This window comes from Odocoileus virginianus, chromosome 4, assembly GCF_023699985.2.
Source record: "Odocoileus virginianus isolate 20LAN1187 ecotype Illinois chromosome 4, Ovbor_1.2, whole genome shotgun sequence".
Classification (NCBI taxonomy): domain Eukaryota; kingdom Metazoa; phylum Chordata; class Mammalia; order Artiodactyla; family Cervidae; genus Odocoileus; species Odocoileus virginianus.
The window spans coordinates 65830041-65852389 of NC_069677.1; the positions used below are offsets into that span (position 1 = coordinate 65830041).

General features: G+C 36.0%; 1 protein-coding gene across 3 annotated transcripts in view; it reads right to left on the reverse strand.

Moving 5' to 3' along the window:
• Positions 1-22349, reverse strand: part of RASA2 (RAS p21 protein activator 2) — a 125526-nt gene that overhangs the window by 16886 nt on the left and 86291 nt on the right. For 2 of the 3 annotated variants that reach the window (XM_070466662.1, XM_070466664.1), the window contains exons 10-19: positions 18869-19025; positions 16216-16364; positions 15461-15575; positions 14896-14970; positions 14332-14455; positions 11693-11799; positions 7826-7909; positions 7293-7370; positions 2111-2184; positions 1435-1544 (exon numbers count right to left, since the gene is read on the reverse strand). In XM_070466662.1, the coding sequence (XP_070322763.1) occupies positions 1435-1544; positions 2111-2184; positions 7293-7370; positions 7826-7909; positions 11693-11799; positions 14332-14455; positions 14896-14970; positions 15461-15575; positions 16216-16364; positions 18869-19025 (1073 nt within the window). The remainder of the gene's footprint in view (positions 1-1434; positions 1545-2110; positions 2185-7292; positions 7371-7825; positions 7910-11692; positions 11800-14331; positions 14456-14895; positions 14971-15460; positions 15576-16215; positions 16365-18868; positions 19026-22349) is intronic. The other variant, XM_070466663.1, reaches the window with a different exon arrangement.

Consider the following 22349-nt stretch of genomic DNA (forward strand, 5'->3'; position numbering starts at 1 on the left):
GTCTGGTGTTTGTTTTATCATTTCAGAATTTATACCAGGCACTCTTTACCTAACAGATTTGACAGATTAACCAAGACTCCATTTCCTCTGTGAAACATCCTGAGTGATGCTCATGCAACACCAAATCCTTGTAGCTAGGGTTCTACTAAGCTTGTACCCTTTGATTTCCACTGGTTAGGCTGTTTTGATTACAGAGTCCACTAGGTTTGTTCCCAGACTTATTTATGCCATTCTTCCATGCTGTAATTATAATCTACTTAACATTATGTAAAGTGACATGGTAAGTAAGTGACACAGTAAGTGTCACACAGGAAGTGATACCATGAGGCATATATTTATCTGAAAATCAGGCACTCTGAAGAGCTTTTCAAAAAAGGAGACCAGCACCCACACAAATCAAGTTGATTTATATGGGTGTGAGGCAGTGGCAAAAGCTCAGAGTAACCATCGTTGACTCTAAAAGGATTCTATAATTGGATTACATTTCAAGTATTTATTAATAATTTCCAGCTTCACTTTGGAGAAATCAACCAAGAAAAGATCTTGGCTCTCTATCAAAAGGCTGATAAACAAACACATAACTACTTAAGCTATGCATGCATCTTTTGTTGTTGTTGTTTAAAAGTGATTCTTGCTTTAACTGACCTTTTTGGTTAAGTGACGCTTTGGGTCCTGATCACTTTAAATAGAAGGGATTTTACTGTATGTTACCTATGATCAAGATACTAAGTTCTCGCCAAGATATCAAGAGGCTAGTGGCCTTCTATGGATAATGCTTTACCCCAAAAGAATACACTCAAAAGGCAGAGATGATAAGCATTATGTCAGTCCACTGAGGGACAAACTTTGCCTCTCTGAAACTCTCAAATCACACTATAGGAAGATGGCTTTCTTTACCCAGAAAGACAATTTGTACCTTTTCAGGAGGCAAATTACTAGAATTTTCATCTTAAGAGTTAGCCAGGCTAATATAAATGAAGGAATGTTTTAACTGAATAGGAAACACCATCTATGGTATAACTGTGGGAATTTCTGGAAAACTACTGAAACACTCTCATTTATTAGAAACTGATTCTTACCAATCTGATTCTGGAAGTTAAAGAAACCTCTAAGTTCTAAAATATCCAACCGTTGTTTCTTATATACTAATTAAAAAAAAAAAAACAACGGATTTACCATGGATTCTTAGAAAACAGAGCATACTGTAGGAACATCATTTTTAGTAACACAAGACAGTCAATGTAAGAGAAAAAAATGTTATTTACATGGTGTCACTAGTCACATATTTATTATATTTTTAGTGTGTATGCATCACTGTGAGAAAGCATAAACTATGAACGTTAGTAAAAAGGTTCACTAGTCACATTAAGCAGCGGAAAAAGACATCTTCACTGAGAACCAGGAACAGACCCCGCAAAAGAGCGTAAACACAACTACCTGGCTGCTTGTGGTAGGTGAGCTCTCTGCTTGTTAAGCAGAACCACCGTTTCTTGAAGTTCTTTTTTCCAATCCGTGTTCTTCCCTGAGCCCTTTTATACATCTCACTGCCAAAACAACAGATGTAAAACACTTAGCTACAAATGTTAAGAGTTAATCCAAAACAAAAAAAAATGGGCACAGTCATTTCCTCTTTTATTTTTCCTCTTTTAATTTTAAATGACATGAACAGTTATCAAAGACCATATTAAGTATATGAAATGTCTGCCATCTATAACTGCTACATTTATTTTGGCCATACTAAGGGAATAAAATCTTCAAATAACTTAATATTTACAACTGCACTACCCAGAACTAAAAAGGCCAAATGAGTAATTTTCCCCTTTAACTTCCAATGAAAACACTAACACTGAACAATGCTGTTACTTTTTTTCAAAGTGCTCTAACACCCACATTCTCACTATTTTTGAAAACAACTCTCGCACTGTATGGAAAGTCATGTCCGTATGGCATGAAGTTAATAGGATAGTGAGGGTGAATTACCTGACTGATGTTATGGGCAGTTTTAGCACAGAACAAAACCCATTCTTCTTCACTTCTGCACCCATGCTCTCTGTACTTACTTACTGTCTATACTGAAATACGACTTTAATATCTAATTTCATTAAATTACCCTTCTTTCAGGTGCACAGGCTCACTTGTACCACTGGACTCTTTAGTTTCAGTAGATGAAATTTCATCCAAGAACTAAATGAAGAAAGGGGCAAATGTTACACTTTGTGATAAGGTACATCATAAATCCAGTTTATCAGTGTCACAGATAGATAATATAGTGAAGTTCTTCATTAAGGAACAAAGCAAAACACATATTTAATTGTAAAGGAAGTCCCCAAAATACATACAACAGGTATTCTAAAAAGCTTATCCTTAAAGTTGCTTAAAATCCAGAATATGTGTCCCTACAGAAATAACTCAACCCACAATCCCTTAACTGCAACTCTGAAACCTATAAAGTTCTGAGTACACAGACCTTTTTGCTTCTGATTTACAGTAAACTCACTTACAGTAACTTAATGTGAACTGGGGAAAGGCTATTTAAAGCCTGTATTTATCCTGCTCAGGGTAGATATTCACTCATATGCTACGTAAACATTCATGTGTTTGATTATGGGGTGTTATCCTGTGACCACCTATAATATATAGCATATACCTATTATCTTTCAAAACTCTGAAAAACTGAATTATGAAATACTTCTGTTATCAAAGATTTTTGATACAGGTTGTGAACCTATATTGTGGGTCAAGGAATCAAACCATCAAACTATAGCTCAGCAGGCCAAATTCAACTGGCCCACAAGTTAAGAACATTTTTATCTTTCTGGCTTACTTCACTCTGTATAATGGGCTCCAGTTTCATCCATCTCATTAGAACTGATTCAAATGAATTCATTTTAATGGCTGAGTAATATTCCATTGTGTATATGTACCACAGCTTCCTTATCCATTCATCTGCTGATGGGCATCTAGGTTGCTTCCATGTCCTGGCTATTATAAACAGTGCTGCGATGAACATTGGGGTGCACGTGTCTCTTTCAGATCTGGTTTCTTCGGTGTGTATGCCCAGAAGTGGGATTGCTGGGTCATATGGCAGTTCTAATTCCAGTTTTTTAAGGAACCTCCACACTGTTCTCCATAGCGGCTGTACTAGTTTGCATTCCCACCAACAGTGTAAGAGGGTTCCCTTTTTTCCACACCCTCTCCAGCATTTATTGCTTGTAGACTTTTGGATAGCAGTCATCCTAACTGGTGTGTAATGGTACCTCATTGTGGTTTTGATTTGCATTTCTCTGATAATGAGTGATGTTGAGCATCTTTTCATGTGTTTGTTAGCCATCTGTATGTCTTCTTTGGAGAAATGTCTGTTTAGTTCTTTGGCCCATTTTTTGATTGGGTCATTTATTTTTCTGGAGTTGAGCTGCAGGAGTTGCTTGTATATTTTTGAGATTAATCCTTTGTCTGTTGCTTCGTTTGCTATTATTTTCTCGCATTCTGAAGGGTATCTTTTCACCTTGCACCTTTGTTGTGCAAAAGCTTTTAAGTTTAATTAGGTCCCATTTGTTTATTTTTGCTTTTATTTCCAATATTCTGGGAGGTGGGTCATAGAGGATCCTGCTGTGATTTATGTCGGAGAGTGTTTTGCCTATGTTCTCCTCTAGGAGTTTTATAGTTTCTGGTCTTACATTTAGATCTTTAATCCAACACAGTATACTAACGCATATATATGGAATTTAGAAAGATGGTAACGATAACTCTATATGCAAAACAGAAAAAGAGACACAGATGTACAGAACAGACTTTTGGACTCTGTGGGAGAAGGTGAGGGTGGGATGTTTCGAGAGAACAGCATCAAAACATGTATATTATCTAGGGTGAAACAGATCACCAGCCCAGGTTGGATGCATGAGACAAGTGCTCGGGCCTGGTGCACTGGGAAGACCCCGAGGAATCATGTGGAGAGGGAGGTGGGAGGGGGATTGGGATGGGGAATACATGTAAATCCATGGCTGATTCATGTCAATGTATGACAAACCACTATAATATTGTAAAGTAATTAGCCTCCAACTAATAAAAATAAATGGAAAAAAAAAGAACATTTTAAAAATTTTTAAAGGGTTGTAAAATCATAGAAAAATATGCGGCAGTGCCTTTACATGGCCATCAGTCTGAAGTATTTACTCACTGGCCCTTTCAGAAAAGTTTGCTGACTTTTGTTATACATAATTGACTTCAGCCCTCAGAGCTAATATTTCAGTTATGACTAAAGTATAATTTGGGTTCTCTGGAATAACCTGGAAATCTAATAACCATTTAGAAACCTCCTATGGAAAAATGTGAGAATGTGATGGCTCAAGAAAATCTGGAGTACCCAAATCCAGCAATGGCAAACCACCCAATGATGAGCATTCAGCTTCATGAATATGTTACCTCAACTGGTCAAGAGATTCCTGACGTGTGGCCTTCTTTTTATAGGAGAGGAAATTTCAGGGTTCACGGACAATTCCTGTTCTTAGAAAAGACTCCTATTTTGCCCCATAAGTGAACTATTTGTTTAGTCCTTGTTTCTTCCTTTATATTTTTCTGTGTTGACCCGCTTAGGGTTTAAAACAAAAACAAAGTACATTCCAGTAAGGATGGCAGTGAATAATCTAAGGTAGAATTTGTGGGCACAGTCATTTTCTCCTAAGGCTGGCTATAGATTGCCCATGAGAATCTCCATTTGTGGTATTTTTCAGTATAATGTTTACTTCAAGTTCAATGGAAGAAACCTTAGTAAGTGAAAGAATAAGGACGAAGTTTCTTTTGAATCCTATGTGGGTGACAAAGAACAAGTATTCAAGGGAACTAAAGAAGTGTCCTGTTACAGAAGTGTCCTGTTACATCTTCAGTTGTCATAAATGGACCATCCACTAACGGAGTGAGAAAGAATTACTTGAATATTTTATTTCTTAGTGTTTGCCTGTGGGCACTAATTTTCTTATTTGATATTTATTATTTATAGTTATTAAATTTATTATTTATTTGTTAATACTCTTAAGGAATATGAGGTAAACCTAGTTATATAAAGCGAAAGGAAACATAATAATTAAGATGGACTCTAGGCAGGGTGAATATAGGCCTCAATTTGCTCAGGGCCATTCTGTTTACAACTTTGGTCCTGGCATAATCAAAGTACTTATTTTTATTCTTGAAAACTTTGTAGGTTTGGACACTAAATTATATGGTCAACCTGTTTATAGACCTATTCTGGTATTCCTCCTAGACTTTGTGGAAATTAAGTATAGGATTCAGAGTTATAAACTATTCTCTTCTGGAGCAGTGACCAATGTCACTAGTGAGAGCACTGCTAATTAAATGAAAAATTGGGTTTCATAAGCTTTTGCAATTCCTAGTGCTGTACATATCTAGATTTAGCCAGTAAATAATACAGAAAATTCATATGTTAAGGCAAAATATCCTATAGAAATCTGACACAGGAGATGTACCACAGTGATAGTTCATGGGAACTTGAGTGGGTGACTGAGAGCAGATCAGGGGCAGACTATATTCCTGGCACCCTTAAATACTTTCTCCACTGACATTACCCACTACACACATTCTGATGATTGTATCAGGAAAAAGAAATCAGATGCTGCCAGAGCCTAGGTCATGGAAATGGAAAAACAGCCCCCAAACAAAAGATAGTACATTATAATCTTGCCAACAGAAGACTGCCTACACAGTCTCACAACTGTTTCAACAATGTCCTAAAAATAAAAAAGGCAGCTTGTTCTTTGCATATTCTTTTTTGCATGTTTTTTAGTGTGTGTTTTTTTTTAAGGGGACATGTGAGTTACTTTTTAAAAAATTTTTTAAATCATTTCCTTATTTTCCTTTTTGGATGTGCTGGGTCTTTACTGCGGCATGTGTGCTCTCTTTGGTTGTGGTGTGTGGCCTTCTCGTGGCAGTGACTCCTCTTGTGGCGGAGAACAGGCTCCAGGCACATGGGCATTAGTAGCTACAGCACACAGAAAAGCAGTTATGGCTTGTGGGCTATAGTGCGTGCAGGCGTCAGGAGTTGTGTCATGTGAGCTCAGCTGTTCCGCAGCACACGGAATTTTCCCAGACCAGGGACTGAACCTGTGTCCCCCACACTGGGAGGCAGATTCTCACCCACTGTACCACTCTGCATATTCTTTTCAAAGACTTCTTCCTGAAAAGCATTCAATCACTGCTTAAATTTTTTTTTTGGTTGAACTTACATTGTTATTCTAGATGAAAAAGTTCCAACTGTCTTTAATTTTTTAAATTGATCATCTTCATTGATGAGTCCTTGTAAGAATTTTTAAAGTGCACACACAAAAATACAAACAAAATGTGCTCTTCAACAAAATACACTCTTGACAGTCACCAGTGAATTACACTACAGAACCTGAATGCAATCTTTAAAATCTGACCTCGTTAGTTTGGATTCATTAAGCGAGAATTGTGAAAAAGAAGACAGTACTTTCTTCAAGCTAAGCTTAGATATACTTCAAAATAACTTTCCTTTACAAATTTTTAGGGTTTTATAACAATGCCATATTTTGTTTGGGATGACTCAGAACTAAAGACTTAAGAAACTAAAAATCTTCTCAAAACATTCTCAGCTTCTAAGTATAGCAACTTTGGTTTGTTGTAGGCCTTTTGTTAGGATATTATATACTGAAGGCTTTCATACATAATAACTTTCTTCAGATTACTAACCACAAGCCTATACTGTATATGAGATATTCAATAATTTATATATTTTTTCCCGTGTCAATTAAGTGCCCACTTTATACCAGGTACCATTAAGCCTTTCTCCCTAGACCAGAGATCCTCAATCAGAGGCAATTTTGTTCCTCAGGGGACTTCTGGCAGTGCTTACAGACAGACATTTTTAGTTGTAAAGACTGGGACTATGCTACTTGCATCTAATAGTAGAGGCCAGGCTGCTGAACACTTTACAGTGCACAAAAAAGCCCCTCATAGTCAGGAATTACCCAACCAAATTGTCAACGGTGCTGCTGTTAATAAATCTTAACTCTAGATATTTATAATTTGTGTTACTAAAAACACTGGCAATAGTAGCTGTTGCTAAAACTCATTTAGGTATTTCTATAGCTAGAAAACCCATGGAGGGAGAAAGGCAGAAAAAGATAGTCTTTTTATATTTGACAGATAGTTTAAATGTATTTTTCTAAACTGGGGATTGATTCCTAGGAACAATATAAAATGTTATTTCCCTAATGCTATTTGATAAGAAGTTAATATTTCCAGAGTAAAACAATCATTACCTTTTTAACTGCCATAATATATCCTTCTTCTTGAAACATTTTGAAAAATTCACACATGAATGTCTCTTTGAAACTTGACTAAAAAAAAACACACACACACACAGAACTTATATATGTTAAGTAGAGAACTAAGAATACAGAATATAATGGGCTGTATTTTTAAGTTTAGGATTAAGGCCTAAAGGGGTTCAATCATATATTTCAAGAGAGTTATGGGGTTGGAGCTGAAGATTTCTCTCACGAGCTGCCAGGTGATTATGGCATAAAAAGATAAAGACAAGACTCTTACATCTGTTAACTAGATTCTTTACCCCATCTTAGACACATTAGTTTAAATGAAACTGTCTTCTTTAACAGGTGACTAAGACAAGACGTTTAAAAGACAACTATCGCATCTCTCTCTATGTAAATATAGTTTTTTTGATTTTGCTTTGTTTTTAATTTGGAAAGGAGTGAGCAGTGAGGGAGCAGGGATTATAGGGTTTAACAACATTTAGAAGTGTGAAAACAAAGCAATACAAAGTAACACTCACCTTGCTTTTGGACAGACTCCCCCAGCTTCCCAAAGTCTGAATAGTTTTTGAGATGAGAGTTAATGTTCTGATTGTCTGTGGATCCTAAAGAACACAGAAAAGACACAAAGAGTCTTGTTAGGTTTTCAAGGAATAGAATTTGTGTAAAAAGTATAACAGAGTGAATGGGCTACATTGCTCTAAAACAGTGACTCAAAAATGTTCATTCAAACCAGTTAAAACATAGCAAAAGATGGGCACAACTCACTGGACTAAGGAATTAAAAGACTAAAGAAGCCGTATGTAATTGACAATCCCCCTGAAGTAAATATATCTAATGACATTTACTTTTGAAAATCATAAGTTAATCAATATTATTTTTTAGGGAGGAGTACAGTATGGTTTTTCCAGTGGTCATGTATGGATGTGAGAGCTGGACTGTGAAGCAAGCTGAGCACCAAAAAACTGATGCTTATGAACTGTGGTGTTGGAGAAGACTCTTGAGAGTCCCTTGGACTGCAAGGAGATCCAGTCAGTCCATCCTAAAGGAGATCAGTCCTGAGTGTTCATTGGAAGGACCGATGCTGAAGCTGAAACTCCAATACTTTGGCCACCTCATGCGAAGAACTGACTTATTGGAAAAGACCCTGATGCTGGGAGGGATTGGGGGCAAGAAGAGAAAGGGACGACAGAGGAAGAGATGGTTGGATGGCAGCACCGACTCGAAGGACATGAGTTTGAATAAACTCTGAGAGTTGGTGATAGACAGGGAGGCCTGGCGTGCTGCGATTCATGGGGTTGCAGAGTCGGACACAACTGAGCGACTAAACTGAACTGAACTGAACAGTATGGTAGATGGGACTACCTAAAAAAATTGAATTTACTTTTGGAATGTCAATGGCATCTACTTCTTTCTATTTTATGACTTAAAATGGTAGTTTCCAAATTTTTTGTACTCAACCCACTTGTAAGCATATTCAATAATGTTATGGCTTCTGCAATCAATTGTTTTTACCACGGAAGCAAAGACCTAACTTCAGCTTAGGAAATGAGAAATCATTCAGTTCATGTAGGATTTTAGCAGAAAGTAACTATTTGAGTCTACAATCCAAGGTGTTTTCCAGGGCTGTCTGTAGAAAGAAGTAAATATAAATAAAACTGACCAAATAGTGTTCTCTAACAAATCTTTGCTGCTTTTTTTTTTTAAATTGAGGTATAATTTACATACTGTGAAATGAACAAATTTTAAATGTATATAGTCTGATGAGTTTTCACCCATCCATATATTTTGTATAACTAATTCATCTATCACTATATAAAACATCTTTTTTGTTCTGGAGATTCAGATAAACAATATCTGCCATCAAGACATATTCAAGAAAATTTAGATACAGAAATGCTTTAGAAAACTGAAGTGGTTGATATTCCTTAATATTTTAGTATCATCACACTGAAAATAGACAGTGACTGTGAAGTGAAGAGATGGCTAAGGATGTAAGGCAATTCTGAAAAAGAAGGAATATCTGAGATATGAGTTATGATACACTTATGAAACAGTTACACACCTTAATTATGGTTATTCAGAAAAGATTTTAGCTACAACATCCAGGACTCCATTATATCTATAAAAGATCCCTCCAATTCTCTGCTTTTGAAGAATATATAATTCTCAACAATCTGCTAACAAGCTGAATTTGAAGTGAATTTCATCAAGACTTCCTGCTCAAGTTTGGGTAAAACTGCATTCATCTACTTATTCCTTAATCTTTTTCAATTGGATTTTCTTCTTTTCTCCTCTACTAAAATTGACTTCTCAAAATTCAAAGAACTTCTAAATGGCAGTTCTCCTCTTCAATCACTCTTTAACTTTCATTACTGGTCCTGACAATGTCATCACTCTCAGGTCACCAGGATTATTCCTTGCTCTCATTTTCTATAGTATGAACTGTCTGTACTGCTCACCTGGTACTAATCAGGTGCTAGATTTATGTTTGCAGTTTTAGACTGTGTCTTATGTGTTTGCCTTATTTCCCCAATTAGAAGGAAAGGTTCATTTAAAAACAAACAATAAAGTTATATGACAGTATGAAGCAGTCCTTCAGTATACTGATTGGAAAGGTGACCTAAAATACAGAGTCTGTGATTAGAAGGATTTTACTGCAACCCATCTGTTACAGGGATGTGCAAATTCAAGCCTGAATACAAGGCAAGGTCACAAGTTCAGAGGTAGGAGTTCTGTTTATGTCCAGAATGATATCACGCTTTCGCTGCTCCAGAGCTCTGTACAGCTTCAGTAACAGAGCCACAGAAAAGACAGCCCTATGAACGAAAGGACACTGGTCCACTGCAGCTACTCACAGATCATTCGTTCTTTGACAAGAAAAGGTGTGTTACCACCACAGCAGTGTGGTTTAACTCAATTCTCAAGTTAAATCAGTGGCCAATGTGTAGTTGCGAAGAGGAGAGGTGGCCTTCAGAGCCAAGTTTAACACAAAACCTATGTGTCTCCCCTACACTGTATTAGCAAGTTTCCTTAGGGGAAGGTGTGTCTTCCTCATCAATGCCTCTCCAGGGCTGAGCAGAGCACTGAATATACTGCAGGTGTTCACACACCTGACTGCTAAGAGGCAGTAAGGAACAGGAGTGAGCTTATAGTCTGGGAGGACTAAGTGGGTCAGAATTCTCATTTAACCCAGTTCAAACTGAGCGAGATCAAATCGTCATATTTTAATTGTATGACCCTAAAGAAGTTCTTGAATTGTGATTTTCTCATCTATAAATGGGGCTTTCCTTGTGACTCAGCTGGCAAAAAATCCACCTGCAATGTGGGAGACCTAGATTCAATCCCTGGGTTGAGAAGATCCCCTGGAGAAGGGAAAAGCTACTCACTCCAGTATTCTGGCCTGGAGAATCCCATGGACTATACAGTCCATGGAGTCACAAAGAGTCAGACATGACTGAGCAACTTTCACTTTATAAATGAAGATTATAATAGAACCTACCTCATAAGGTTACTGGGAGAACTAAGTTAGAACATGTAAAGTACTTAGATCAAGGTGTAGTGCAAAGCAACCACTAAATAAATATTGGCTTTTATTATTACTACTTGCTACAAAAATCAGCAAAAAAACAATTAGGTAAGATTATAAAATGTTTGGAATATAAAAGGTTATAGACTTAGAAAAAATATGCTGTATGAGAAGGAAAAAGAAACAGCAAAAATAAGGAGTTTTAAATTTAAGGATGGGGAACCTGGCGTGCTGCAATCCATGGGTCTGCAAAGAGTTGGACACGACTTAGTGACTAAACAACAAAATGTTAAGAAACATGTCAATCTATGTAGTGTAGATTCAGATTTAAGTAAATATGACTTTAGAACAAAAAGATTATATGCCTTAAGTTTTAAATCTCATATTTATAATATCTCAGGTGAATAAAAAGTAAATATGGAGACACCAAATTACATTCCAATGAAAGTTTCTACACCTTTCAGAAATGAGCCTCCTCAAATGTCTGTGAGATTTAAAGATAGCTGCAAGATTAAACCTACAACTAATGAAAGAAAAACAAGACAACCCTGTTGTAAAGAAATTTACAAATGTACACAACAGCAGAGGGAAAAGATGATGAGCTCTCTTCCTACCCATCACCAAGCTACAACTAGTACAAACATTTTATTACTCACTTGTAAGTATCTTTTAACAACAAAAATAATGGGACTTTCAGCCTTTTCTGAAAGAATGAAATGGCTAAGGAAAATAACCAGTTAAATTTAAGTACTGGTTATAAGAAAACACAGCCAAATACAACTGGCCTGTTATTTGTCTTTTCTTATTTTAATAAAAATAAACAAAAATGGAACAAAGCTTTGAAAAGAACAACACTTACTGGATGATGAGGTCGCAAATGAAAAGTATGAGGTGATACTACTGCTACAGCAAAGAAACGAAGAAATACAAAGCTGCTCACTGCAGAATACTGAACATGAGGGTCATCTGCAGGAAAAAAATGGTGAAATGTCATGCACAAAACACTGAATTACAAAACGAAGATGACAAAAAGTATTGGAAGAAAGCATGTAAACTTAATAGGAGATAAATATAACCTGGCTAGTAAAAATTGAGTTGATGAAATGATAGTAATGGTTATGACCAAATTAAAGGGAAAAAATCCTATGACTAAAAAAATGAAACCTGAAAAAAAAAATAGTAAGAAATAACAAAGAAAATGAAAGGCAAAGCTGCTAGGTTGTGAGAAATACTTTTAATTTGGAAAAATACCTCTTCCCTCATCTGTAAGAAGAGACTCCTGAAATTACAACAAAAATAAAAGGAGTATCTAGTATTATCCAGTGGTAATACTGAACCCCCTAAAACTAGGACAGGAGATTGTTTTCAGTTTCAGGATATTGTTTCAGTTCTCCCTCAGAAATCTTGGTAATATCAAAGGTTGTATAACAAAAACAATTAGAAATCTTTACTTGTAAAAATCTGCCAATATTACCTATAAAAATGCAGATGAGCTGAAGACAACCTGTGGCTTTGATCACTCAGTTACAGCTTTCCTTTCAGACTGGAGTCAACACTTAACATAACAATCAGGTGGCAGAGAAGCAGGCGGTGAGGGAAACAATGTCTGCATTTGGTTTGAGTAACTCTTCTGAGCCACTCAGCGTGCGTAGCCACCAAGTCATTTACTGTGTAGTTCTTTATATAATAATATACTAATATACTTTATGGGCTTCCCTGGTGGCTCATTGGTAAAGAATTCACTTGAAATGCAGGAGACCTGGGTTTGATCCCTGGGTTGGGAAGATATCCCCTGGAGGAGGGCATGGCAACCCACTTCAGTACGCATGCCAGGAGAATCCCCAAGGACACAGGAGCCTGGTGGGCTACAGTCCATGGGGTCACAAAGAGTTGGACATGACTGAGCGACTAAGTACAATATACTTTATAGTAATGCAATAACGTTTGCTTCCGTGACTGCTTCCTCCTCACTCCCCACCCATCTTTCCAGGATAGTTAAGTACAAATGAGAAAATAATGCAAATACTTTATGAGAACAAAATTATTACTACTGGGGTCTACAGAGAATATGAAGACACGTTAATATTTCAGACCAACAGTTAAGGAAATAAATTTACGTTTATTAAAAAAAATCATAAAATATATTTTAGATTATCCATATAAACAAGAATTAAACAGCTAATGCACATTGAAGGTTAAAATCCCTGGGTAGACTACAGTGATTAGTAACACACTGGAGTGGGTTGGGCCCAGGTTTGAGACCCAGCATGACTGCTGGCCATGTCACAGGCCATTTGGCAAATCACTTGACTTCCCTAAACCTACATTTCATTAACTGGTGAAGGAGAACATACCTGCCTCATGTGGTGGTGTGCAGGTGAGAGAGAGGAGCTAATTCAGGCTAGCTCTGTCCTGCTCACTAAGCCCTCAATAAGGTTATTATGGTCTAAAACTCACTATTTAAAAATAAAATCTCAGCACTTCACCCTCCTATATTTTAATGTCTTTGTCCCCCTCGCCCCCCAATATTTGTTACAAAGTCTGGGTTTAGTATGCTTATTTCAAGTCAACTGTTTACAGCCTCACTGTAATTAGCAAAGACATCTAGGGCTGAATTTATCTACCTGTTAGGTAAAGAACTCAGGCTCACTTTAGCTTTAGATAATTTAGTGGAGGGGCAGATAACTGCAAATACCTGTGTGCACATGCACACTTGAAAAACATGATAAAGTAGCAAAATCTCTTCAGATGGTTACAGAAATAAACTTACAGTTTCACATAGCTGGGTAAGACTGATAATTTAAGTCTTATCTGCCTTATCTCCTTTACCCTCCCCCCATTACAAGCAGATCAGGAAAGAGCCATAGTAAATAAGTTTATTTACTTATCAGAGATGCATATAAACAGAATAATTCCAAGTATTGACAACCAGAGGTAGCAACTATTAATTTTATGAAATGTTTCTAAGCAAAGCTTGGACACAGCTGCTCTTGCAAAATTAAAGCAGGCCAGTTATTGATATATGTACCTCAAAATTCTAGGTATATTGCAACAGAGATGTTTCTAATGTCTAAAGTCATTTCTGTAAAACCCCCTCACCAATAAAACCTTAGCATTCTCAAACTGTCAAATCTAGTCAGTTGTATGGAACTAAAAATTCTATTTTGAATGCAGGCAAGTGGAAAATACAGCTGGCACAAACGACAAAGGTGTTTTTATTTATCATATTTATTAGTCTTACAAACACCCAGTATAAATGTTTACTTATATAATATGTAGTTTGAAATCTCTGCCTTTCTTAAAAACAGTGGTGATTTTGATTGGCATGTAAAAAGTTGCCATTAAATCATCCATTTCATTAATAAGCTAGAACTATTTTTAATAACAAAAAAGACTGTACTTAAAACCTTAAACCTTTTACATAAACCAAATACATAAGTCTACAGAAAATCATACACTTAAAAGGAACGGCATATTTTAGTAAAACAAGGCACTTACTAGGAAATCTTTGAGTAGCCATTTGCCTTAGAGAATAGAAGATATCACACATTACAGTGGGGCAGCTCATACTTGATTTGACAATTGTACTGAACAACTTGTCTACATAGTAGCGCAGATTCTCCTGCAGGGTTTAAAAAGGTGAAAATTAAGATTTTGACTTTTACATATCTTCAATACCCTTTATGGAAAAAAATGCAGTGAAAATGAGATATACTAGTCTATTTAGTATTCTAAAGCTTTGCTTCCCTTCTCTAAATTCATTCAGTGAAAAGACAATTTGCATCCTGACCTCATTTAATAACTTAGATTTAGACTAGTTAGATACAAGAGGTGAATGTATAGAAGAAAATTCACAGGAAGCAACAGAGAATAAAACGATACAAACAGAAATCAGGGAAATAGCATTCTGAAAACTAGACAGAGGGAATGCTGCTAATAGTATGGGTATCATGTAAGTAAAAGCACTGCTTCCCTCCAAATAGCATTACTACAACACAAGTGAGAGATAGATACACCATTAAAACCAATTTTAACACAGTTATAAATATAGCAAAGGCTTACCTTATTATTTTCTACATTATCTCCCTCTTTCAATTTAATAGGATCAATTTCACAGGATTTTGAGGATTCACATATCTGGAAAATAGTTAAATTTTCATTTAATGCATTTTTCTAATTAATTTGGAAAAATAAAAAATTCAGAGTGGCCAAAAAGTTTTTTTGGGTTTTCAATTAACAGCATAAGGAAACTTTCTGGCAAACCCAATAACTATTATTTTTCTGATCATACAAATTAATTATAAAAATTTAAACTGTAATCAAGTTTAAAACCCTCTTCCAGAGATAATATATACACCTAAAGAACTGTATCAAAAAAACTGGCACATATTTGAAACTCTAGCTACAATAAATCCTGTAAGGAATAAATAATTATGTAGAGTACATTATAATGTGCATTCAACTAAAAATACATTAAAGGAAAAGTATATCATTTATTTTACTTTAGTGTTCAGCCTTATGTTTTCAGTAATGTATGAATGGATATGTCATTCATACCACCAGATCACTTGATGGAAGAGACACTATAATAATAACAAAATATTATTATCTGAGGTATATTCTGTACCTCATCTAGAATAGGTTTTAATGTTACTTTCAGGTAGTGCCCTCCCACTATTTTCATCATCTCATCCAGGCATCGGGTAGCCAAGGAGTTTCCTCTAAAAATTGTGTTTGCATCTCTGAAATACAAACAGAAATAAGGTAAAACCAAGTGCAATAAACAAAGGCTGTAAAATCAATAACAAGGTATTTGACTTTGATCATGTATAAATTTTAGTAATTTTTACCAACCATTTAAAAGTTTTCTACTCTAAGGATTTTCACACCTAGGAAAATCCCTTAACAAAAATATAAAAAAACAAGCTAACAAGAAAAGCAACCTGTATTTGAACTACAAAAGTAGTGTGTGTCTCTAAAACAAGTGTTAGACTTGATAGGAACGGGAAGCCATCTGATTGCTTTTAATATCACATGTGCATATCAGGGTGATATATATATAATGGATAAGGGGAAAAAAACCTTCTGTCCTGGTGTTTTATTTGTGACACATGAATCATTACAATGACAAAGCAAAGATTAGGAACAGGAAATTTTGACACTAAGTGGAAAAAAAAAATCATTAATTATTAACTTTACTGTTGGCGGACACTGCTTGTTAACTTAAAGAACTGCCTTTTATTACTTGCTATGTAGTCCTTTTAGACCTCTCTACAGAAAGGTTGGTCAATTATAAAAGAACTGAGATTGTGAAAAATTTTGTTAAATTAAGGCCCAATTTCAGTGGCGCATAATTAACACTTAACAAAAGAAAACTCTTACTGTGTTTCCTTCAAGTCTAATTCCGCCACTGCAGCGGCAAAAGGAACAAGTTTATCATGGTGGAGCAGCAGTCGCACAAGGGGCAAAACAGCATCATTTTTATCTCGACATATTTCACCCAAAATGTAAGCAGCTGAGGCAGATATTGGCTAGAATACAGAAAGATGAAAAACAAGCACAAAATCAGAGAAGCATGATTAAATGTTCAATCACTATCCATTAAAAAGTAATTCAAATATGCTCATTAACTATAATAATTATATAGAATAATCTTTAATTTTTAAACTTTTTTTAACAAAACTTTTTATTTTGTATAGGGGTATAGCTGATTAACAAACAATGTTGTGATAGTGACAGGGGAACAGCAAAGGGACTCAGCCATACATATACATGTATCCATTCTCCCTCAAACTCCTCTCCCATCCAGGCTGGCACATAACATTGACCAAAATAATTTTCTAACTTTTTATCAGAGATGAAATTTGGAGCAGATATTGGTATAGAGTACTCTGGTTCAAATAAAACACACACAAACACACATACACGTAGAGTATGTGCGTGTATATCTAGACACACATATCAGTTCAGTTCAGTTGCTCAGCTGTGTCCAACTCTGCGACCCCATGGACTGCAGCACACCAGGCCTCCCTGTCTATCACCAACTCCCAGAGTATATACCCAAATTCATGTCCATTGAGTCGGTGATGCCATTCAACTATCTCATCCTCTGTCGTCCTGTTCTCCTCCTGCCTTCAATGAAATGACTCAGTGAGTCAGTTCTTTGTATCAGGTGGCCATAGTACTGGAGTTTCAGTCCAATACAGTCCTTCCAATGAACACCCAGGACTGATCTCCTTTAGGATGGACTGGTTGGATCTCCCTGTAGTCCAAGGGACTCTCGAGAGTCTTCTCCAATACCACAGTTCAAAAGCACCGATTCTTTGGTGCTCAGCTTGCTTTATATATAGTCCAACTCTCATATCCATGCAAGACTACTGGAAAAACCATAGCTTTGAATAGATGGACCTTTGTTGGGAAAGTAATATTTCTGCTTTTTAATATGCTGTCTAGGTTGGTCATAACTTTCCTTCCAAGGAGCAAGCATTTTTTAATTTCATGGCTGTAGTCACCATCTGCAGTGATTTTGGAGCCCCCCCAAAATAAAGTCAGCCACTATTTCCCCATCTATTTGCCATTAAGTGATGGGACCAGATGCCATGATCTTAGTTTTCTGAATGTTGAGCTTTAAGCCAACTTTTTCACTCTCCTCTTTCACTTTCTTCAAGAGGCTTTTTAGTTCCTCTTCACTTTCTGCCAGAAGGGTGGTGTCATCTGCATATCTGAGGTTATTGATATTTCTCCCAGCAACCTTGATTCCAGCTTGTGCTTCATCCAGCCCAGCATTTCTCATGATGTACTCTGCATAGAAGTTAAATAAGCAGGGTGACAATACACAGCCTTGACATACTCCTTTTCCTACTTGGAACCAATCTGTTGTTCCATGTCCAATTCTAACTGTTGCTTCTTGACCTGCACACAGATTTCTCAAGAGGCAGGCCAGGTGGTCTGGTATTCCCATCTCTTAAAGAATTTTCCACAGCTTATTGTGATCCACATAGTCAGAGGCTTTGGCACTGTCAATAAAGCATAAATAGATGTTTTTCTGGAACTCTCTTGTTTTTTTGATGATCCAAAAGACATTGTCAATTTGATCTCTGGTTCCTCTGCCTTTTCTAAAACCAGCTTGAACATCTGGATGTTCATGTTCATGTATTGCTGAAGCCTAGCTTGGAGAACTTTGAGCATTACTTTGCTAGCATGTGAGATGAGTGCAATTGTGTGGTAGTTTGAGATTCTTTGGCATTGCCTTTCTTTGGGACTGGAATGAAAACTGACCCTTTTCCAGTCCTGCGGCCACTGCTGAGTTTTCCAAATTTGCTGGCATATTGAGTGCAGCACTTTCACAGCATCATCTTTTAGGACTTGAAACAGCTCAACTGGAATTCCATCACCTGCACTAGCTTTGTTCATAGTGATGCTTCCTAAGGCCCACTTGACTTTGCATTCCAGGATGTCTGGCTCTAGGTGAGTGATCACACCATCGTGATTATCTGGGTCATGAAGATCTTTTTTGTACAGTTCTTCTGTGTATTCTTGCCACCTGTTCTTAATATTTTCTGTTTCTGTTAGGTCCATTTCTGTCCTTTATTGAGCCCATCTTTGCATGAAATGTCCCCTTGGTATCTCTAATTTTCTTGAAGAGATCTCTAATCCTTCCCATTCTATTGTTTTCTTCTATTTCTTTGCACTGATTGCTGAAGAAGGCTTTCTTATCTCACATATATATGGTTTTAATGAAATTTGATACTCTGAAATCTTTTCTTCATCATTTATGGAATTATTTTAGCCTTTTCATATTGGCCTTCACAGGAGGCTCAGCTGGTAAAGAATCTGCCTGCAATGTGGGAGACCTGGGTTTGTTCCCTGGGTTGGGAAGATCCCCTGGAGAATGGAATGGCAACCCACTCCAATAATCTGGCCTGGAGAATTCCATGGACCTCCCTATAGTCAAGTCCATGGGGTCACAAAGAGTTGGACACAACTGAGCGACTTTCACTTGACTATTAAGTAACACACAAGATTTTTAAAGTACCTGAACATCTGGTGATTTTAGCAGCAGTGTTTTCAAAGGACCATAGTACTCTGAAGGAAGTACATAGTCTTCTGTATAACATATATTTAATCGAAGGGACCCCAGGTCATCAGTTTTAGATGACTTGTTTCCATTGTCTCTTGGTTGTAGCAAGTACCTAAAGTAAAAATACAATCAATTCTATGCAATGATAATGTGCATCAAAGCTAATGAGATAATTAAACAGCTAAGCTATAAAAAAAAATTTAAAAAGTCAATATTTAATGTTAGGATAATTCATAAGTAGCAGAGTATTAATTTTCAGAGGCTAAGTAGTGGCTGTGAAGAAAACTAAAAATAGATTTTTATCCAGGAAACAAAAAAAGAATAGATAATACAAAAGTCAAGATCTCAAAAGGACTGAGTAAGAGTTTGATTAGCCTGCAGGTTAGGAAAAAAATTATAAAAGATTTAAAATCCAATGTATTATCAAAAATAACTTTTTACTAACTAAATTTAAGAAAGATACATTTGGCTAAAATAGATAAGACATACTATAAGAAGATGTAAGTGATCTCATTTTAAAGTGAATCCTATATTGTAAAAATTTGAACTTATTTTTTAAGAGTAAGTGGTTGGAGGTTTATAAAAAGTTTTTTATATTATTAAAGGATTAGCACTGCAACTATACTGAAAATGATTTCAGCTGCAAAAATCGGATTCATATGAATTTGTAGGACCAAAATGAGAAATCTAAGTTAATTTTAAAGACTGTCATGGAAATTTTAAAATTATACAAAAGTAAGAAGAGCAGAATACTGAACTTCCATGTACTCATCATCTAACATAACTGATTATCAGTTCAAAGCCATTATTGTTTTAGCCACATCTCTACTCACTCCTCTCATCCCATTTATACATTATTTTAAAGCAATGTACAGGTGTTTTCTAATTTCATCTATAAATATTTCAGTATATATAACTATATACATTAAAAACTTCTCAAATTTACCATTATCCAGTCCGTATTCAAATTCTCCCAAACTTAACAGTTTTCTATAGTCTATTCAAATCCAAGTTCACAGATTGTAATTGGTTGATGGATTCAACCAATTAAAAAATCAGATAATTTATTTATAGAATTTTCCAGTCTTGGGACTATGTTAACTCTATCTCCATGGTATCACTTAACATATTCTTCCTCTTATTTCCTGTATACTGGAATATACTGGATACTGGAGTATATCCAGGGGCTTGGTTAGATTGAGATTTGATATTCTGGTAGGAATACATTGACAGTATTGTGTAGCTACACCAGGAGGCACTAATGTCACTGTTTTCTCCTTTTTGTGATATTTGCAATTATTGATGGTCACTGCCAAGAGTCACTAATCTGCACAGGTTTCAAAATGATAACTATAATTCTATCATTCCTCCTTCAATCTTTAGCCACAATGCTTTTTATAAAGAAGTCAGTAGTTCTGATATTTACTTCTCACATCTACCACTTATGTCCTCCCTTAATACACTAACTTGATTAAAAATAGAAGAGAGGAGGTTTTAACAGAATACTAACTTTGAGAAAGATATGATAAAGATAAATGAGAACTAAAGAATTAACCAAGCAACATTTAAAAGATGAAGGAATGGTAATATAAGGAGAGGAAATGATATAGAAATTATAGCACTACCCACAGAAAAGGAACTCCTGTCTCAGAAAACCAAGCTTCAGAACTTTTACTCTCTGATTTGAGAAATAATGGTATAAATAATTTGCCTATGGAAATAAGCCTGTCAGCAAAGGTGACTCTGAAGTGCCTCTAATGGAAGTCTAGGTGGCAAATCCCCAATCATCCTGACATGGGCATCACTTTGGTCAATTTCCCACAGTGTAGTATATATGTGTACATACATACACTACATAGTGTAGTGTAGTATGTTCTGTAGCTCTGCAAATTGAGATATCTCGTTCAATCAGCACATCTAGAAGTGAATCCAAATCACAATGATGGAGCAGAGACTAATATATTTAAAATAGAAGGCCAATTACTAAATTTATGGAAAGAAATACGGCTGACACTCGAACAACATGGGTTTGAACTACACAATTCCTGGAACCAATCCCCCATGAATACAGAGAGAAGACTGTAAGTAAGACTATATTGCAGTCTAGTGGCAAAGATACCTGTACTTTTTGTGACTGATATATTTTATTATGGAAATGTTAATTCACAAAAGTAGGGAGAAGAATGATACTATTAGGAAGCAACACCCTCACCATCAACCCCATGCATTTATCACCATTTATGGCTTAACTATTATCACCATTTTCCACAGTGTTTCATCTAAATCTTTCATTTCAACTAATACATTAAAAAAATTTTTTGTTCATTTATTTTTATTAGTTGGAGGCTAATTACAATATTGTAGTGGTTTCAACTAATACATTTTTTACCTGTTAATATATAGTTTTTTATGTTTGGTCAATACATTTTTTTTACCTACTGGCAAGCTATTTGGAAAGCCAAATTATCTATCAGAAGGTGTGTTGTGGTGAGTACAGGGACATAACACAGAGATTTATGGACTTTTAATCTCGCAGCTAAGACAACTTTGCCAAGGAAAGAACAACGCTTCTAGAACAGATTGCTCTTACCCCATGACTAGGCCTGAATGGGCAGTACTCACCCATATTTGCCTCTTTGGGAGCCTTTTTTTACTGTTCTAGATTAACTGCCCCTTCAACTCCTGTTTTCCATATATGGTAGAATAAGATTACTTGTATTACAGTTAAAACCTGGTTCTGCCTCCCAGGGACTGCACTTACCCACCCTAAACAATATCCCCACACTCTAGTCAGGTTTACAGACTCTGTTTTGGTTTGTTCTATAGAAATTATCCTCAGAGTGTATTATTCCCTTATCTCCAAATTACTGGGAGAAGGAATGCCTTATCCCTCTGGTATTCTCATAAAACTACAAAATATCTGAAAAATAGGTCTACAGTCCTAACATGACACATTCTTTGCAGGGGGCTTCAGGCAGTGATATGCCAATTATTGACTTTTATGTATACACTGTTTTAGGGTGCTCAGGAACTCCAGAAGGGTTCTCTCCGTCTACTCTTTTTCAACTTGTCTCCTTGGGTTTCTTCAGCAGGAATGGGAAATTCCTATGGACAAAGTATTTCATCCATATCTACTGGAAGAAAACATGGAGTTGCAAAACTGTCCCACCCATTCCTTGAAAAGATCTTTTTTTTTTTTTTAATTTTTAATGAGGAGGGATCACTTACTCGATTTTTTTTTAATAACATTAAAAGGGACACTCAAATATTTGCTGACAATTTAAAACAGACAATATTTTTGAGTCTTAAACATATTCAACAGCATTTAGGTGAAAAGTACTAACTTACTATAGTACACTGGTTAAGAGCACAAACTTTTGGCGTCAAAAGAATTTGGTCCAAATTCCAGCTCTGCAACCTTGGGCAAATTGCTCAA